This window comes from Vidua macroura, chromosome Z (assembly GCF_024509145.1).
Source record: "Vidua macroura isolate BioBank_ID:100142 chromosome Z, ASM2450914v1, whole genome shotgun sequence".
Classification (NCBI taxonomy): domain Eukaryota; kingdom Metazoa; phylum Chordata; class Aves; order Passeriformes; family Viduidae; genus Vidua; species Vidua macroura.
Window position 1 is genome coordinate 26678586 of NC_071611.1, and position 19860 is coordinate 26698445.

The following is a 19860-nucleotide window of genomic DNA, read 5'->3' on the forward strand; positions in this document are numbered from 1 at the left end:
TTCTAATTTTCCCATCCCAAAGCCACAACTAACAATATCTGTTTGTAAGGAAGGTATATCACAAGGCAGCATGTACAGAGACCTGCCCTATCCTTCCACAGATAACCTTTGATGCAAGGAATTCTGCAAAGTTATGAAGTGCCAGCATTTCTCTCAAATGGTGATCTTTACTGCAGTCCACTGTTGTGGGTGCTTGCCCAGCCAAACCTGCAGATCCTGCCAATGCATGACACAGTTGGTCTCCCTGGAGAGCACAGAATGGCTCCAGGAGTCCTCTCCATCAGCAAATTGTGGCTTTGCTGGCACACAGAAGGAAACACAGAGAAGTGATAGAGGACATCCAAGTGTAATCTGAATGACATCCATAATGACCCATGGCCATGTTACAGTTCAACCTACACCTCAGAAGAGCCTGAGAACTATAGCAAATGACCACACTATTCAAAGGAATACCCACTGTCCTGGATACCAGCCACAACAGTCACCATAAGCAGATGCACAGAAAATAAAAAGAGGACAAATACTAATGGTATTTCCCCAGTTACTCTCTCACTCAAATACTACATTCTGCTCAGGGAAATTCAACAGTTAGTTATGGTTTGTCTCTTTAGTAATCCACAAGAGTTGCATCATCTTCATGAGAATTTATGGAAACCTCTTGCATGCCCAGCATTGTTTGTCAAGAAACTTCACAAGTCTCCTACCTGCTGGATGTCCTTTGTGCCATGATTTTTATAACTGAACCTGGTTCAGAGTGTTTGAGTGGCTAACCCCAGCCCTTAGTTATGTAGAACAGGTTGTGAATAGACTGAAGTGTTGCCAGGTGCCTAGTCAGGTCTTATACAAATGTATAAGATTCAGTACTTTCTATCATGTGCCATAAATACTGTTGGACTCTTGTCAATGCCTAAATTGTTAATGTGACCATTTTGTATGTTATGCCGAGCTGTAGAAGTTAACTTTAATCCTGTTCAATGTAGCTTGCAAGAGTCATTGGTATGTCTATTGCTTAACTTCCTTGATATTAATCTATTGGCACAAAACTACAATAGTCAAGATATTAGTCCCTGCTAAAACACACAATGAATGCCAAAACAATAATTTCTTCTACTTGCCTTTTTTGAACTCTAACATAATGCATCCTTTAAATATCATAAACTGGGACTGTTGCCATGTGAACTGCCTGACTCACTCATTGCCCTTGGACTTTTAAAGCACATATCTGAAACACTCTCTCTTTTACATCAACACAGGCATCAACCAGACTGGAGAATGGATGCTGTTAAAATTCTGCTTCTCTTTGGATAAGTATGCCATGATTCTTATGTAATTACTCTGGCCTATGGGCCAACCCACAAGGATGGTATGGGACAGTACAAGTCAATGTACATTGTGCAAAAAAAATCTATGACCTTTCAAGTATTTTTCTTTTCTCCCATCCTTCTGCCAGATGCCAGTTGCAATATTTCACTATCGTGATGACTAAAAATATTACAATTGTTCATATATTATTAGATTACTGATAAATTAGGAATGTATGTACATAACATGGATATGCTGACATACCAACTAAATAAGCAGGTCATCTTCATGGTCAGAAGTTAATAAATGCATGATTCCGTTAAAATTTTCACAGTTGGTTAGGAGATATGGCCAAAATGTTGTATTTCATACATGCAACTTAAAGGGCAATTCAAACTAGCAGCTATCTTAAACTTCTAAAGGCTGCAGAATAAAAATGGGGAAATAATCAGATACAGATTTAGACTCATTCCATTTTAGAACATGATACTGTGATTCAATAAATCGTATTTTCCTAAAAGTTATGACTTTTAATTTATTACAAGTGTCAATTTTCAAGGATGAGTAAGAGACAGGTCCTAAAAATAGAAAGTTGACCTAGCAACTACATAGAGAAAAACTGGTTAGAGTAGGAGTTTTCAGATTTAGGAATTTTGTCCTTAAGCCCTCCTTTAATTTACAATGTTCATATTGTTCATATAATTTTTACATCAGTCAGCCCTGTCATGAATGAATGCCACATGTTTATCTGTCCAACTGAACTAGAATCTTGGCACAGAGATCTTCCATGAAGCTCTCAGAATTAATTTCTGTTTTGTTCTTTGAAAGTATAATTTGGAATCTAAAAAGACCAGACATTAGCAAGTGCTTAATCGGTGTGCACAGGATTTCATTGTTGCCATTAAATGGATGATGACTCCTGGCATTCATTCACAACAGAGAACGGCATTACCGCTTGGGCAAACTCTAAGTTTAAGAAATCATCAACAATTCTCAGAGTTTATCAATCCCTACAGCTGTCTCAGGACTTATCTACACTGTGATTATTACATATTGTCAACAAAACTGAGGTAATCAAAACCACCATCATCTGAAACTGACACGTGCAGAATGCACTGACCAAGTCACAACTCACATTGTATCAGCTGCTCACTTCAGCAGTAAAGCACCACTTGACTTTTATTGCCTATGGCTTAGGTTAAAACAAGTTTACAGTTTTAACTTGGTGTAGGTTTCATGAGACTCTTCTGAGGAAGACTGTTCTTCCTTTCACACAACTTCTCTTCAGCCCATCCCTGCTTCTCCACATACATTTTTCTCCTCTGTGGATTTGCTGGAGATTTACTTAAATGCTGCACAGTATGTTGTAGTTCTGGCAAGCAAATAAAGGGGTCTTGAGAGGGAAAGAAAAAAAGTATCACCGTGTCATTACTCATAAATCACTGCTTTTTCCCTTGATTTGTGAATTTCTTTTCCACAGGCATCCCCTACAGATGAGTTAGAAGGAGTCAAAAATACTGAGAACTGTGATGTGAGGAGTAGTAACAGTGGGGTAGCAGAACAACACTCAAAAATATACTTATAGTAAACTGAGAAATATGAAATGGCTGGTGGAAGTAGATGCATGAAGTACTGCTCTTTGAAGGTGACCAGTTGTGTGGTTCAACGTCAGTCTCTTCATGCTCATTATCTCAAACTCAAAAGGCAGTTATTCCCAGCATTCACCAAACATTGTGGTTTGTGATTGGCATTTTTCTACACCTGGGCTCGAGCTCTTCAAAATAGGTACAAATCCCTTGGGGCTCCTCAGAGGTTTACTGCTACTCTGAAACCTAGTTGGTGGTGGTTTTCCTTGGTGCTCCACCTGATGCTTCTCCCTCTGGGCTCTTAGTCTTTAATTTGACTGGGAAAACTGATGTCATCTCTGTGGTGGGGAAGCAAGAATGCAGGGGGGCTGAACAAGTTTCTCTCCCAAAAGGTAAAGATTCCTCCTTGCCGCCTGACTCAGAATTGCTCAGTAATGTTGAGCATGACCTAAAGATCTGAAATGTTCCTAGCCAGAATCAGAGTAGACAGGGTCTTTTTTTTTTTTTTTTTTGAACAGAAGTGCATCTCTGTGAAACCACCGAGTCTGAATCACAAGGTAGAACATGACACCAAATCTTATTGTATTCAGATTCTAAAAAAAAGTAAGACCACTGAAGTCAGTGCAATAAAGGACTGGGATTTGATTCAGCTAGAAACATTGCTGTAGAGTCACTAATGGCTGTGCTGGAGGCATTACTTTTGCGCTCAAGGCATCACCTAATTCTCCTGCCAAGATGAACTACACATAGCTACATCATTCTTGTTTGTCTAAACTTTAAAAGTGCCAGTGATGGATGTCCTACAGATTGTCTAGAAAATGAGCACTCAGTAAAACCGGTGCTAATTGTTAAAACATTTTTCCTAGTATCTAGCTTTGCCAACACTTCAGTCAACTCAGTGAACATTGAAAATATGCTGCAGCCCTGGACATATTTTAGGTATGTCATCAAGTCTCTCCAAATTTTCTTTAGACTAAACAAAGTCTTTAGAATACAAACGTTCTTCAGGTTTTCCAGTTGTTTACATAATCTCTGGACTTTGTCTAGTTCTCTTCAGGGAAGATTTGGATGGAGTAAAGAATATCCAACAAATAATACATTGGTGCTCAATGGAACAGCAAACAAACTACATAGAAATATGTTACAGACAACAACTTCTTTAATGCACAGCAACATTATCAGAACACAGTATGTTTGTGATTCACTATGTAATGATTCAGATTACCTGAAGAGGATTTATTATTTTATACACTCCACCCTATATTCCTTCCAGCATAGAGGTACAAACAAGACAAGAATTGTAACAAACCCATACTGAAAATAAATTTCAATTCCCTTCAAGACAATTTTACAAACTCAGCCCAAACTAGTGGCTGTGCTGATGAGTTGTGAGCAATCTGCACATCCCTTTCTCTGTATTCTATCCATACAGAGAGAGTTCTTACCCAGTTTTCAATAGCAGCAGGATCAGAACTAGCTAAATAGTGGTATTTCAAGTGTATATATACATATAAGTAGAGATGCAAGTACAAGATTATCTGTGTTTTCATAAGCACATTCCATGAAGTGCACCATAGAAAGACTGAGTATGATGTCATAACTAAAAATCCCTTTCAAAATGCATATGCACAAGAATGCCAAATTAAGATTGAACAGAAGCCCAAATGAGAGCATCTCCTAACTTTCAATAGCTTGATTTTAATACCTTAACATGCTTTTTTCATGTAGCTGCAAGGACACTTGAAGATAGATGTACCTCATGCTAAACAACTGTCAACACCAGTACAGAAGCCCTGCTTTACATTCTGCTGAAACCAAACTGTTTCATTAAATTCGCAAGTCCTCTCACTGCAAGGCCATGGTGAACTGGAGTCACCTCTGTATTTCTATGTCAGCATGAAGCCTGGTTTGGGCCATCTATGTTTCTATCCCTCAGGCACTGAGAATACCTAACATTTTAATCTAGACCTTTAACCACATTTCTTTGTTATGCCTCCAGCCCCATCCCTGGATCTTGCTTTTGAGAAAAGTGAAAATACACACAGAGTTGAGCCAAAGACGGAAACAAACACAGGATGCTGCTGGCAGAAGGTCAGGAAAGCAAAATCAGGATGGTACCCAGTAACCATTAAGAGATCACCTAAAACAACCAATACTACCTAAATGTTCTGACAACACAGTGACCCCAAAATGCCATAAATTACTAAGCCAACCACACTGGCACCTCACATAGTAACAACATAATAACACATCAGCACAATAGGCGTATAAAGAACATATTTTTCCATGGCCAGAATTTAAAAAATCTGCAAGAATCTTGGGGTAGATGGGGTAAGTGAGGGAATGGAACAGACTTCCTAAATACAGAATGAAATAAAATGGACTCTTGCTCACAAAGAAATGTAAAATATACAGCTGCTTCCCATAATTTCTCATTCCCTAGGCTCCTTGCTGGACACACATAGAGCAAGGGCATTAGTGACAAGCCTTATGTAGTACCTAACAAGTCTGCCAGCAAGGCGAACCAACTGAGCAGGAAAGAGAAACCTGTTCAAAGGCTCAGGAAAATAAGCAAGAGAGAGCACTCAAGATGGCACAGAGGATTGTAAGAATGAGACACAGAAGGAGGAACTATAAAGAACTTCTTCATATTGAAATGAGTCATCAAAAATGCTTATTATATCCACAGTCCTGGTCTTGCACTACTAAAGCAGAGCCTTGCTGTAACTTAGTACCCAGGTACTCCCCTAAGTTTCCAAGAAGACAGGTGGCTAGCCTGAGGGCAGGCTAAAGCACTGAGAGGTCTTACATCAGCTCTTCTGAATCAAAAATTACATTACTTTTTAAAATTAAATTCTTCACATTGTTTCATTTGACCCAAACTTTACCCTCCCTCCAAGAATACTTGCACTGGCTGCAATCTTTGAAGGATATTTTAAGTGTTGTGCCAGCCCTACAAGACATATTGATTTTTAAAATTAGGGCATTTTTATTTCTTTTCCCTTCCAAACCTAAGTTCTTTTTTCTCCTTAAAAAAAAAAAAACCAAAACATATACTTGTGTCAGATACATGCCACAATTCTAGCACACACTTCACGAGTACTGACAAGTGCCTTGCAATGAAACCACGTTCATTTCTCAATTACTAAAGGGGTAATAATTACCTTTGACAGTAACATATCTTCATGATTACATGACATTACCATGCTGTTAAAAGACTCAAGGCCCAAGGAGTATATCACAGAAGGTACCCTGTGCTAGACTGTGTTAAAACCACACTCACCAGCTACTCAAAGTGCAAGGGAGGGTAAGGGTACATTTCCAGTAATGGCCTTTGTCCCAGGGTGCACAAGACTCTCATGACAACATGCTCCAAACAAACATTGACAGAGCAGGGAATTGTGAGCTGCTGTTCACTTATCTTTTGTCAGCTTTGGGTATGCTTTGATAAGCAATGATGTACAAGGTCAAAGCTCCCTTCAAGCCACTGTATTAAAGATGATTTTCCCCAACTGATTATAATATAACATAGGAGTATGTGTATTTTTTATATTTATATATACATATATATGTATTATATATATGTACACAGACACACACAGATATATATAGATATGTAACAGAAAAAGTACACAGAAAACCCAAGAAAATTGAGGAACCAATTTATAATAAAGAATGAAGGTTTCTTAAGCCTCTACAATCACATACTTACTTTTCCTGTGGCAGTTGTATTTATCTCCATTATCCAATGATAAACAAGTGTGAACAATAAGATAGTTGTTTTGTATTTATTACAAATTGTTAATTTTCTTTCCAAACTATTTGATAGTTTGGAAAGAAAACTAGACATGCTAGGACTGCAAAGAGGTTTAACAAATCAGCTGTCTTCAATAAAGACATCCAAAATAAGCAAGTTTTGACATTGCTCTGTTGAGAAGTTTGAGTGATTTGAGCAGGGGTAAGACAATTTCTAGTTTCTATTAAATATTTTTTAAGTCATGAGGAAGAACTAATTTATAGACTATATGTAGAGAATCTTTGTAACAAATACTATGCCTTCTGAAAGTGTAAACTAGGAATTCTAATTTCTCAATAAATTGAGTAGAACAAAATCAGAACAAAAGCCTGGCTGCCTCTGCACAGACAAAGCACCAGGAACTGCTTACAAGTGCCAAAGACCATTAGTTTGCTATAGACTTATAGAGTAATTGGTGTTGGAAGAAATCTTTAATGATCATCTAGTACAATGCCATTCCATGGGCAGGGACACCTTTTATAAGACCAGGTTGCTCAAAGCCCCATTCAACGTGGCCTTGAACTCTTCCAGAAATGCCCTGTCCAAAATTTCTCTTGGCAGCCTATTCCACTGTCCCACCACTCTTGCAGTAAGGAAACTCTCTCCTTATCTCTTATCTAAATCTACCTTCTTTTTAGCTATGTTAGCCCTTGTCCTATCACTACAGGTAAAATGTTTCTCCCCACCTTTCCCAAAAGCCCCCTCTACATAAGGCAGCAATAAGGTCTCTCTTATAAGACAGGCTGATAGAGTTCTCTGATATTAAAGTCACCTGACATTCCCTCTAATAAGCTCCATTTTTAATTGTTTGAGAATCTAATGATTTTATATTAATATATAAAATTTTGAAGGAAATTATCTTCCCATCAATTACATGTTTCTGACACCTCTACAAGAAACTAGACAAATTACAAACCTATGCTGGTATCATTTCCTTACACTTACCTGGAGCAAAGTCCAGAGCTGCATTTCCAGAAGATGAACTTGCAGTGACACGTGTTTCTACACATAGCCACAGAGCTTCTCCAATTGTAGCTCTGGTCTGTCACGGGACAGCCAGGAGCAGATTTTACTTAACAACAGCAATAAATACTTTTCCTATGTGTGCTTAGTCCCTTCCACTATTGCTGGATCCAAGCAAAAGTAAGAAGGAGCTGTCTGCTTTGAATGTAAAGGGGACAAAAAGATGGACTGGATGGAATAAATCAAGAGAGAACTAAGAATGAAAACTGTAACAGGGGACTGGCAGGAAAGCACTGGCTACAGCAGAACTGGATGAAAGACTGACTACTCCTTAGTAATAGAAATCTGAGAGGAAAAACTCTGGAGACTAGTAAAGGGAGGCTAAATAAAAAGCCAAATGAGAAGACTACAGCTCACTGTACAAGGTGATTAAAAGCAGGATTAAATGCCTGTGAAGTGGTTTATAATGGTAAAGTAAACAAAATGCCACTGAAAGTGAGACAGGGAGGGAGGCTGGAGGGATGGGCTATGACTTTCCCAGTATTTAGCTAGAAGGCTGGGACTTAGATGAGAAATCTGTTAACTGTGTGGATGACAAACAGGAACTGTGCTTTAAGCATGCAGTAATTTATAACAAAGACTCAAAACCAACAGGCCCTTAATGTCAATTCTGACACCCAAAACTTCCCAATGCCATTTACTTTCATCTCTCTGTACTCCCAGACATCTATTCCCAACTGTATCTCATGAGCATCACAGAAAGACAAAACCAAAAGAAATTTATTCTCTTTCAGAACCATGTAAAACCGAGTATATTCATATAAATAGAATGCTCATTCAAAAAAGGAGAAAAGAAGGCAATTTTATCAGTGCTTGAACACAGAGCATTTTGCAGAATAAGGCAGAGAGAGCATTTCTGTCTGCAGGTGTGAACCAGGGTTGAACATATTCCGGAATTAATTTAACACATTCTGGTTTTAATTCTGGAATTTGGTAAGCAGTGTGCTTGATCTGATGACCATGAAAATGTTCAAAATTCGTATCTGTGCAGATAAACAGAAAATACTGATGACATTACGTTGTGTTTAATTTTGTTCCTGAAATCCCTATTTGCAAAACCAAAGGGAAGTTGGGCTGCCAAGTGAAAACTTCTTACTTAACCTCTCTTAGTGGGTGATGTCAGCACAGTACCACAAATGCACGTGGGTTAAGCAGCAATTACAGTTTTCTGCCCATCTGTCGTATCACACATGTAACCCATATATGACATATCTGGGCCCAGTGCTGTTTAACGTGCTCATCCATGACTTCAATGATGGGCCAGATGCCTCCTCAGAGAGTCTGCTGACAACACAAAGCTGGAGAAGTGTCCGATACCCGGAGTGCCCATGACGGTCTGGACTTCATCAATGTCTTTAATGATCTGAAGGGAGGCTGCCAAGATGGACCAGGTTTTTCACAGTTGTGCCAAGCAATAGGATAACAGGGAGAAACTGATGCACAGGACATTCCACCTGAACATGAACAAGAACTTCTCCACTGTGAGGGTGACAGAGCACTGAACAGATTGACCAGCAAAGGTGTGGAGTCTTCTTCTCCAGAAGTATGCAAAAGCTGACTGGACAGGACAAAATCCCGAGTAATGCACTCCAGAGGACCCTGCCTGGGTAGGGAGACTGGATCAGATGACTTTCTCTGGCTTCTTCCAACCTGACCTGTTCTAAGATTCCACGATTCTGTGATTCCGTAATGCTATAACACGGAAGGATAAGAAACCTGGAACGCACAACACGGTGTGTTACGAGGCAGCTGAAGTAACATGCTCCCACTAAACGCTCCTGGGTCCTGCCGGTGTGACCCAGACCAATCCTGCTCCGCCGCACCAGCAGCCTGGCACGGACCGTGGCCGCTGCAGTGGTGGCCGCTGCAGCCGCGCTGCTCAGCTGTACTGGGCAGTCAGGGGCCGTTAACAGCGCAGCCGCTGCGGCAGGGCCCACCGGCGGACTCGGGGATGGGCGACCGCGGGCGCAGCGTGAGCACGGTAAGAGCCGGGACCCCCGGGAGCCCCTCCGCCCCTCAGCGGCCGAGCGGCCTGTCGGTGACTAACAGCCTGCGGGGGCTGCAGCGGACCCGCCATTTTGCGCCGGGCGGAACGGAGCCAGCAGCGAGCGACTCCCACCATTTCGGGGACAGCGCCGCCACCCTCCGCCGTGAGGGAAGGCCTCGGCCTGGCCCCGTCCGCCGCGGGGCTGGGGCTGGGGCTGGTCCTGGGCCCGGCCGCGCCCCTCGCCCCGCCCCTCTCAGGTAATCAGGTGGAACGGGTCGTGAGTGTGGACGGAGTGGCGGCGGCTGGAGCGTGGTGAGATGGTTGCACGCCGTGGGTTGTGCCTGCTGCTGTTCTATGCGCTGCTGGGAGCTGCCGCCGCTGCTGAAGGTGAGCGGAGCGGCGTGGGCCTGCCAGCTTGGCTGGGATCAGCGGGGCGGCCAGCGCGGCACGCCCGGCGGGCTCGGCCGCCCCTCAGCCGCGGGCGGGGGCACGGCGGGGCGCTCGGTGGGGCAGGTGTCTGGCCTGGCTGGGATTTGGGGAGCCCGGAGTGGACGGGGCGGGGTTCCGCGGAGCCGAGGGGGTCGGAAAGCTCGTGCGGATGGCAGTGTGGCTGCCGGGACCCGCGGGCAGGGCTCCCCGGCCGGGAGGGAAAGCGCTTCACGACGAGCAGGCGGGCGTGGCGAGCAGCCCTCTCAGGGCTTGTGGGACGCGTGAGGCTTGGCTTCACCCGCCTTGTAGAGAACCGTGGAATGGTCTGGCTTGGAAGGGACCGTAAAACTCCTCTCTAATTCCACCCCCCCCTCCCTCCCCCGCCCCCCCCCCCCCCCGCCACGGGCAGGGAGGGACAGCTTCCACTAGACCAGGTTGCTTAAGAGTCCGGTCTAGCCTGGCCTTGAACACTGCCGCGGACGGGGCATCTACAACTTTTCTAGGCAACCTGTTGCAGCGCCTCACCACCCTTACATAAAGAGTTTATTCCTACTGTCTAGTCTAAATCTACTCTCTTTCCATTAAAAACCATTCCGTCTGGTCCTGTCACTTAGTGGCCTTGTAAAACGCCCCTCTCCAACCTTCTTGTAGTCTCCTTCCCACCTCCCCTTGTGATAAACATGAAAAAAACTTTAAAGACCATGTTCTTGGTTTTTTTTTCCCCTGATCTAAAAAGCTAGGATTCTTTTTAAATTTTTAGTCTGTGCTATTGCTTGTTGAATGTAAGTGAAGTTTGAGGAAAAAAAACCTAAACAGTCATTCATATTAAAACTTCACTGCATGAAGTTAATTTTTCGCCACATTTTATAATAAACCTCATTGCCATATCTGTGCATACCTTTTCACTGTGTCCTTACATATTTCATTTACCGGGCTTATTTACCTAATAAAATAATACACGTAAAGACTGTGTAAATATTGAAGCTAAGCATAGGATATATGTTGTATACGTATTGAAGCCAAACATATGTCATATTTTCTCAAGGGATAGATGCTAGGTAGCTGCAAATTGTGTTCTTCAGACCAGAGTTCCTGAAATTAAGCTACCATTTAATAGCCTAATTTTCTGGCCTGGACGGAGTGAGGAATTTGGAATTCTCGGGGACGAGGGAGGTTACAGATCAAAAAAACAATTTAGTCCTGTTGGTAGTATTACTGCCATGAGTAAACTGGTTAACTTCTGGATACTCCGTGCTGCTGTCACTTTTGTGTCTGCAGGGTAGGCATAATCCTGTGTTTGGTATGTAGTGGGTTATATCTTCTGGACAAATGGCAAAGGTGTTGAAACAGTCTTTTGTGGGAGGAGAGAGTACGCTTTTCCCGTGGGCAGATTAGCAAGTCAACTGCATTCTCTGTATGTGAGTCAAGCAGGGTGAAACTCGGCTTGGAAAAGAGCCCGATTGTTATGGAAAACGGCAAGTGGTGAATGAGTAAGGAAGGGATGTAGAAATGCACATACCTAGCAAAGGATCGTTGCTCAGTGAGGGAGTGTTAACTGCAGGGAAACAGGACACTGTCTCCTTATATGTGTAGGTTGCTAGTTGCACTGAAAAAAAGCTGCTCAGTATATTTTGAGGCTCGAATTAAAGTCTGCATAAAAACAAGACTTGTCTTACAAAGTAGAATAGAGCAAACCTTTGTCTCTATTCTGACACTCTAGCAGTACAAAGTCCTGTCTGTGATTCAGGTATCTGTGCATCCACTTTAGTGTACCTCTTACTGTAGTGTCTCATACTAGCGCTCTAGGACTTTTGGATGAGGCTTTTTTTTTTTTTCTACCTAACCTCTGAACTTCAATTGCAAATAATTGTTTTATATCTGATCACAAAACTTCAGTAATAACAAAGTGGTAGTATTTACTCTTCTAGTTCTGTACAATAATTTGAGTCTTAGGAGTGGAATGAAAATAGCATGACTTCAATTTGATAGTATCGACCACTTTCTGATGGACAGGTGCTTAACATTGCACTATATGATGCATTTTATTACTGTATCCTGATCACTGCTATCAACTTAGTCTGTAGGGTCTGCTTCCAAGCATCTCCAGGATCTTTCTCAGCTAAGCTGTGAGCCTAAGAAAAAAAATCAACATTGCTTAGCTCATTATCACTTGAGTATCTGGTATCTGTAAGCTGTGTCCTTAGGGAGAACCCTTTTTATGGGTTCTCCTATTCGCAGCTCATCTTAGGGAACTAGGATTGCTGCATTATAATTAAATTTTGCAGTCTTGAACAGTATTCCTGATGTGATCATGGGGCTTGAATGTCTGAACGGATTATTTTTTATAATTCTGCTTTGATTGTAATAAATACACCACATGTAGACAAAAATGACTATTTGGCATTTGAATTAATTTTCTTTAGGGTGCTGGTTTTGTTAGTATAATTTAAGCCTCTGTCTTCATGCAATCTGCTGCAAAGATTTGTCCATGTTATTGTACAGGCAAAAAGTTTTCTTGCACCTCAGTTTTCCAGTGAAGGCTCCCTCGACCTGGAGATTTTTAAGTGCTCAAGTGAATCTAAGTTAACTTAATTCAAAACTGATGACTGTCAGTATTTCTGTATACAATTTCAGAAGGTTGCAGAATCTAGACAGGAATCTAATGCTGTACATCAGACTTTTGCAGTTAGAATTTGAAAGGAGCAGCTATCTAAAGTGGGCTGCTTTGTGGAGTCTGTACTGAGAAATGCACACTTTTGTATTTACATATTTATTGTGTAAGAACTCTTTAAAATGTGGAAGGTGGAAGCAGTTTTTCATTTGGAACTGTATTAATTATTTTTTAACAAAGGGGCGGGCCATGCTTCAACATTGTTCATGGCTGCTCACTGTTCAGGTACTCAAAAAGACTCTTTTTATATTACAGTTGGGAGGCTTTGGCTAAATAAATCCACAAATATTGATAGAAAGTTTAGAAATAATCCTCCCTAAACCAGTCAGCTACCATGTCCATACAGTTTAGCTGGATGTCTGTAGATGAATGTCTGACTTTTCAGAATGGTGTGCATTCCAGGACATAGTTTGTAAAGTTTAGCCTGTTAGCAGAGGAGGACTGTGCTGTGAGTGCAGGGGTCATGAACTGGGCTGTTCAAAGTCCATCCTCCAGGACTCAATTTAGGAGCACCTGCCTCACCCATATGGTTTGTAAGCTCCCACAGCATTTGAAGAGGCAGAGCAAGGCTTGTAGTGACAGCAGTTTGTGTATGAAGCAGCCTTAGATGTCAGCTCTACCACCTGATACTTCGAGTAGAAACCACAGGGAGCAACTCTTCTGAAGGAGGTCCCAGGTGAGGACTGTATTGCAATTTCATGCACAGAGTTAGTGTGTTCAAATTTCTGTTCAGATATGCTGTAATGTGTGGCGTGCCCTGGAGATTATTTGTGCATGGCTTTGGACATGGCATTCTGACTCTCAGTTTTACCATGACTGAAGGTAGTATGTTCTTTTTTTACTGCACACCTGATTTTTGGGCCATCTAAACTGGCAAAGCTTCTACTGCAATTAAATTAGCCTGCTGTGAAGTTCTCTAAGTCCCAGCACTCAGGTGATCTGGCACTGGTGTGTGAAAATGGTGCCCTGGGGTAGTTGAAGCAGTTTCTACTGTAACTGTTCAGGTGGTAGGAGCACCCAACAGCTCGTTTTAAAAAGGCACTTCTAACAAGGCATTTTTAATATCACTGGTGACATGGAGAAGTGTTTTTGTTTGTGGTAGAATCCTTGAATTCTTGAAGGGATAAAGGTTGTCTTTTGGATAATAAATTTAAAAGAAAGGGAAGCTAAATAAGTGTTTGAACATCAGTCTTAATTTTTCTGTTGATAAGGCTGTCTGTAAATGTTCAGAGCAAATCGCTGTATCTAGTTTATTTATAAAGAGCAAAAAGTCTGTACTTCAACAACAGTAACAACATTTTTTTTTTTAATTTTAGAGAATGATCGCTCCAGCAAACCAAAAGGAAGAAGTTTCATTGGCCATAAGGTTCAAAATGCAAATAATTCTGAAGAGTTGTACGAGGTGGATGAATTTGTAGCAGAAGTCCTCACAGGAAAGCTGACTACAGTTTTTATTCCCATTGTTTATATATTTGTCTTTATAATTGGTTTGCCAAGCAATGCCTTGGCCCTCTGGGTCTTTTTTTTCCGAACAAAGAAGAAACATCCGGCTGTGATTTATATGGTTAACTTGGCATTGGCAGACCTTCTTTTTGTTGTCTGGTTCCCACTGAAGATTTCATACCATCTAAATGGCAATAACTGGCTATTTGGTGAAGGTCTCTGTAAAGTATTTGTTGGCTTTTTCTATGGAAATATGTACTGTTCCATCCTCTTCATGACATGTCTCAGTGTACAACGGTATTGGGTTGTAGTGAACCCCATAGTGCATTCAAAAAAGAAATCAGAAATTGCTTTGGGCATCTCCATTGCTATCTGGATACTGATTTTGTTGGGCACCATACCATTGTATCTTGTTAATCAGACAGCATATATTTCAAATCTTAACATCACAACCTGCCATGATGTGTTGCCTGAAAATGTTTCGGCTCATGACATGTTCAGTTACTTCCTCTCACTTGCAACTGGACTCTTCTTAATCCCAGCTATCATCACTGCTGTTGCATACATTCTAATGATTAAGACCCTGAGTGCTTCCATCATAGATGTAAGCACTGGGAAGAAACGAAAAAGAGCAGTCAAACTCATTATTGTTGTCCTGTCCATGTATCTCATCTGTTTTACACCTAGCAATGTGCTGATTATTGTGCACTATTCACTCCTCAAAGCCTACAGCCAGAGCCATCTGTATGTGTGGTACATAACTGCACTGTGTCTTTCCATTTTGAATAGTTGTATTGATCCATTCATCTATTATTATATTTCAAAAGACTTCAGAGACAACCTTAAATACGCTCTTCTTTGCCGAAGTGTGCGAACTACACAGAGGATGCAAGTGTCTCTCTCATCAAGCAGGTACCCGAAGAAATCAAATTCTTATTCTTCAAACTCAAGTAGGACCAATAAATCAACCTACTGAGTTTAATCTTAGGAAAATGAACTTTTGTTATTACTGGTGAAAGGATATGAGTGACAATAGACTTATTTTGTACAAGAGAGTCTGAAGAAACACTTTTGCATTTTAATTATATCGAAGTCTGGAATTTGGAACTGACAGTTGTTCTGTGTAGAAATCATAAGCAGATAAATCTTCCTGGGGAAAAAAAAGAAGACATTTCAGATGTTGTGCAAAAATGCTGCTGACCTAGAAGTGAGGCTGAAGACATTCTTGTTGAATATAAAAGTTGCTAAAAAGCAAAATTTCTCTGAAATGTTGTGCAGTTTTTTTAGTATTTTTAATTACCAGAAAAATCTTTTTTGTTTAACAGCAACTGTAATGTATTAAGCATCTGAACAGGTTTTGTGTATAGGACCTTGCTCTGTGTACCTGCTTACACTGAACATCATTTGAAGCTGTAGAGAGAAGTAGAGGAGAATCCATTTCACCCTCTTGGATTAGACTGCTTATTATCTTTGGTATAATATAATTTATGTATTGTTTTCCAAGTTACTGTGCTGTAAATACTAACATAGCAAAAACCTATAATGTTATCCTGTTTGAGTTGACAAGCTGATCTTATCAGTTAGTGTTGGGATAAAATGTAGTTGCGATTATCCACTGTTACTTAACATTTGCCAGTACACGATCTTGTATGGGGATATACAACAAAGTTTTGATGGATAGCTATTTGATTTTATAAAATGTGCCTTGTATTTTTTAAGACATCTAAATAAGATTTTTTTTTATAACACATTTGAGTTGAGTGCTTTTTTTTTGCATGCACTTTTAAAAGTAGTTTTAAAAATTACATGCACTTACAAAAGTAGTTCATCTTGATAGTTCAACTTGCCTGGCTTCACATAATAAAGATGATATTCCTAAGAATTAATTATAAGCATGACAACTGTAGCTGTAATGTCTCAATGGGTAGAGTAAAATTTACCTAATGACACATTTGTTTGGAGAGCAATGAAAGTAGGATGTTTTGTGATAGTATTTCAGAGGACCAAGCTAAAATAGCAATGTATATTAACATATGTCTCATTAAGGAGTGGAGAGTTTACTCCAGCTCTAGATGAGATGGGACACAAATGTTTCTCGGACATAAACAGTTTTCTCTTTCTGTTTCTTGACAAATGCAGGGAAATAATTGCATATTTATTACTGAACTGAAGGTGTTAGCACCCTTACTGGAAAATAAATGTACATAAGAGGCCACACAGTTCACTGAAGAATTTGAAATTAAGAGAGTTACACTGTCTTCACAAAGGCTGTCTGAACTCTTTCTGTAGCCTGTTCCCTTTATCTTGCTAAGCAGTATGGTTCCTGCTCTATATGCAGTAGTGAGTCATATGAAGAAAGGGTATCCAGTTCATGTACTTACAGACCTACCTGTGCTCTGTCAGAAGTACAAAGGTTATAGCTTATATGTTGTAAAGATGATAAATTGTCAGTGTGTGTCTGTATAATACCACAAAGAGACTGCTCATGATTCACAGATGACTGTTAAATGTCTAAAATACGACATGCTTAATATAGCCTATCTTTTGGGGAACAAGATTTATTTCTTATCATTATTTAATCAGAAGTGCACTAAGCACTGTTTGTATATCTATACTCTCTTCATTGTTTCTTTCCTGTCATTCCTGTCAAATAATTAGACAACTCTATTCCAGGTCACGTGAAGGAAAGTGCTGATCCTCTTGACCATTTCTCCCTTCTAGCCTTCACCTGCAGGTTGGCAAAGCAGGCTGCAATGAAGGATCTTTCTTACCTGTGGCAATAGTGGAGGTCTGCCAATGGCATGACTAAGAATTAGATGGTACTGCAGTGTGTTGAAAGCTTCTTGAGAAAGAAGTTCTAATAAATAGAATGGTTTCTTTTTAAAATGGGGCTCTATGATGTGTGCCAGATTTTGGAGAATACTATTCATAGAGCTCATAGTCATTTAAGTGAAGCTTTCCCTCTGTGTAGTCATATTACAAATCCTTAATTTAGCATGAATTAGTTTGCTTCAATTAACAAAGCAGTTAGACTAGGCTGGTTGTTCATTCAATTTGATTCAGTTCCTTGAATTGGCAGTTTTGTGCCTGTGCAGCCAGGTAGTGGCAGGGTAAGAACATATAGCCTAGGAGGGTGGAGGTGGTTGCTTAAATCTTTTTTTGGGGGGTAGTGGACAAGGGGAGGCTGTATTCTTGGGTAGGGTTGGTTGGTATAAAGGAGATTGTCTTCAGCTTAAAATAAATGCATTCCTAAACAGTGCCAGCTTTGCAATTCAAACACTAAGTAAGAGAACCAAAAACTCTCCCTACTATTACTGATTAAAGGTTTAGATGCTAAAAAAATAATCAGTGCAACATTCATGAAAGCATCAGGAAGTTGAAAATCAGTGTATTTTATGTGCACCGTGTCAAGCTTTCACAAGCTCAAGCTTATGCCACACCTGAGAAGTAGATTAGCGTTTCCCTTAACCCAGCTGTGTGATCACAGTGTTTCCTCATTCTGTCACAAGCGAGTGTGACCTTGGGATGGACTGGATCAGTTCTGGGTTAAAGTTAAACCAGGAGGATGGTGAAAAGTTTACTTTTGGCTTGGAACAGTATTTGGTTGTTTTGCTATATGAGCTCTTTGTTCAGAACAAGAGAGAGGCTCAGACTGTCTCACCACCAGCATGCTTCCACTGTGCAACTGCAAGGCAAGTCAAAGCACAGTAGCTGCCTAGCCTCCCAGGCAGCAGGGAGCAAGCCTCTACCCATGACCATAGGAATGGCTCTGCTCATTCTGGCTCAGGGTACGTCCAGCTCTGCCAGAGTAATCTTCCCATGTGTTCCTCTGGAGGTCAACAAGACAGCAAGGCATCAAGGGACATGTCAAGAAAACAGCAGGACTGCTGCACAAGGCACCTGGCCAACATACTAGATGCACAGAAGATGTGGCCAGCACCACTTGTGTACTGCACTTTGGAGTATAGTTGAAATGTGCTCTGAAGTTCAGAAAAAAAAAAAAAGAGAGAAAGGCTGGGGCAGCTAAGGTCCTTGCCAGCTGTGAGGAAAGCTGCTGCCAAGCAGGACTATCTGACTAGAGAACATGTATAACAGCAACTGAAAGAAGTTAGAGGCAGATACTCAGGTAGGAGTGAAACCAGCACAGCCGAGAATCACATCCTGCATCACACTGTCTCAACATCCTGCTACCTTCAGCATTAGAATTTCCTTAAGTCTAATTTGGCTGGCCTCATTTGAGTGTTATGTTGTCAACCTCATTCACTTTGAATCAGGACCCATAGTCTTCATTGGATGTTCCCTCATTCCTAAAGGAGAAGATAATGTGAATAAGTCCCTAACTGTCTTGTCCATCCACTTGAAATTTTGTAAGCCACTATCATATTCCTTGTTAGGTACTTTGCACATTGAGGTGTCATAGCCAGTTCCTTCCCAGTCATCCACTCTCAACATCAGTCTTGTTTCCTTTCTCTGAGACCTTCACATTTCCATACAGAGTCTCTAAATGACACATAGTATTCGAGCTATGGATGGTACAGTGATGACTTCTGTTTTGCACTGTTGCTTTTCCAATAGCCCCTGCTATTCAATGTTGGTTTTATTTTATTTTTTCTCCTGCTCCTTAGCAATGAGCTGGCATGTACATACAGCTGCCTGTAATTACATCTCTCTCCTGACTGGTTACAGTCATTTCACAAGCCATAGTTCTGTATGCCAAGTTAGAATGTTAGCAGCAAACTTTTGTTCCTCAGTGCTTTACCCTCTTCAGACCATTTATAAACGTTCAGAACAGTACAGGTCTGGCACCACACTGGTGAGGTACTGGCATAGTGAAGACTGACTCTTTTTCTGCTGCCATTTCTTTCTTTACAATCACTTATTCTAAAACAACCTTCCCTCTTATTCCATGGCTGACTACGTTATTTGAAAGTCTTTGATCAGAAATTTTGCCAAAAAGTCTTTTGGAAATCCAGGTAGACTGGATATGCTGGATCACCCTTATCTCCACTTGTGCTTGGCCTCTTCCAAGAACTCCATAAAGCTTTTAGGTTCAGAATTCTTTTAACAAAAACAGTGGCGACTTTTACCAGAAAGGTCAAGAAGTTCCATAGTGATGTCCCTTCTTAGACTCTTCACTGTCTGCTCAGTACATATATTGAGCTCATGGAGCTATATTTTCCTTGACATGTCAGAACCTTTTATTGATTACAGCATTGACTCCCAGTAGTCAGGTATAATTCTGGCAAGAGATAACACACTTCAGTTAGTAATTCAGCTATTTTGTCTAAGTTTTTTCATAACTCCTCAATGAATACCACCTGTGCCCACCAAGTTTAGCATTCAGTTTGTCTGACTGTGGTATGATGACTGAAGATATTTAGAATATTATTTTGTAACTGCCCTGGGAATCAAGCAGCATAATGCCTACTTACAATAACAGTCATTTGGGACCTAAGTTTCATTAGCGATGTATTTGATCTGTCATAGGCTCTTTGAACATGATTAATAAACAGCATCACTCTTAAATACAGCATAAGCACAGGAGTCATCATAATTTTGATTCAACAATAGGCAGGAGGGTATGTATTACCTACATGTTTTGTCTCAGGAGTGATAACCTTCT

At 40.8% G+C, this 19860-nt stretch overlaps 2 protein-coding genes across 2 annotated transcripts in view; both read left to right on the forward strand.

Moving 5' to 3' along the window:
- Positions 1-9618: 9618 nt before the first annotated feature.
- The window catches only part of S100Z (S100 calcium binding protein Z), a 28736-nt gene continuing 18494 nt past the window's right edge, over positions 9619-19860 (forward strand). The window contains exon 1 of the mRNA XM_054002570.1: positions 9619-9688. The gene's annotated coding sequence lies outside the window, so the exon portion shown is untranslated. The remainder of the gene's footprint in view (positions 9689-19860) is intronic.
- F2RL1 (F2R like trypsin receptor 1) lies at positions 9904-15985 on the forward strand. The gene is made up of 2 exons (XM_054002567.1): positions 9904-10081; positions 14111-15985. The coding sequence occupies exons 1-2, from the start codon at positions 10012-10014 to the stop codon at positions 15211-15213; spliced, it is 1173 nt and encodes a 390-aa protein (XP_053858542.1). The 5' UTR covers positions 9904-10011; the 3' UTR covers positions 15214-15985.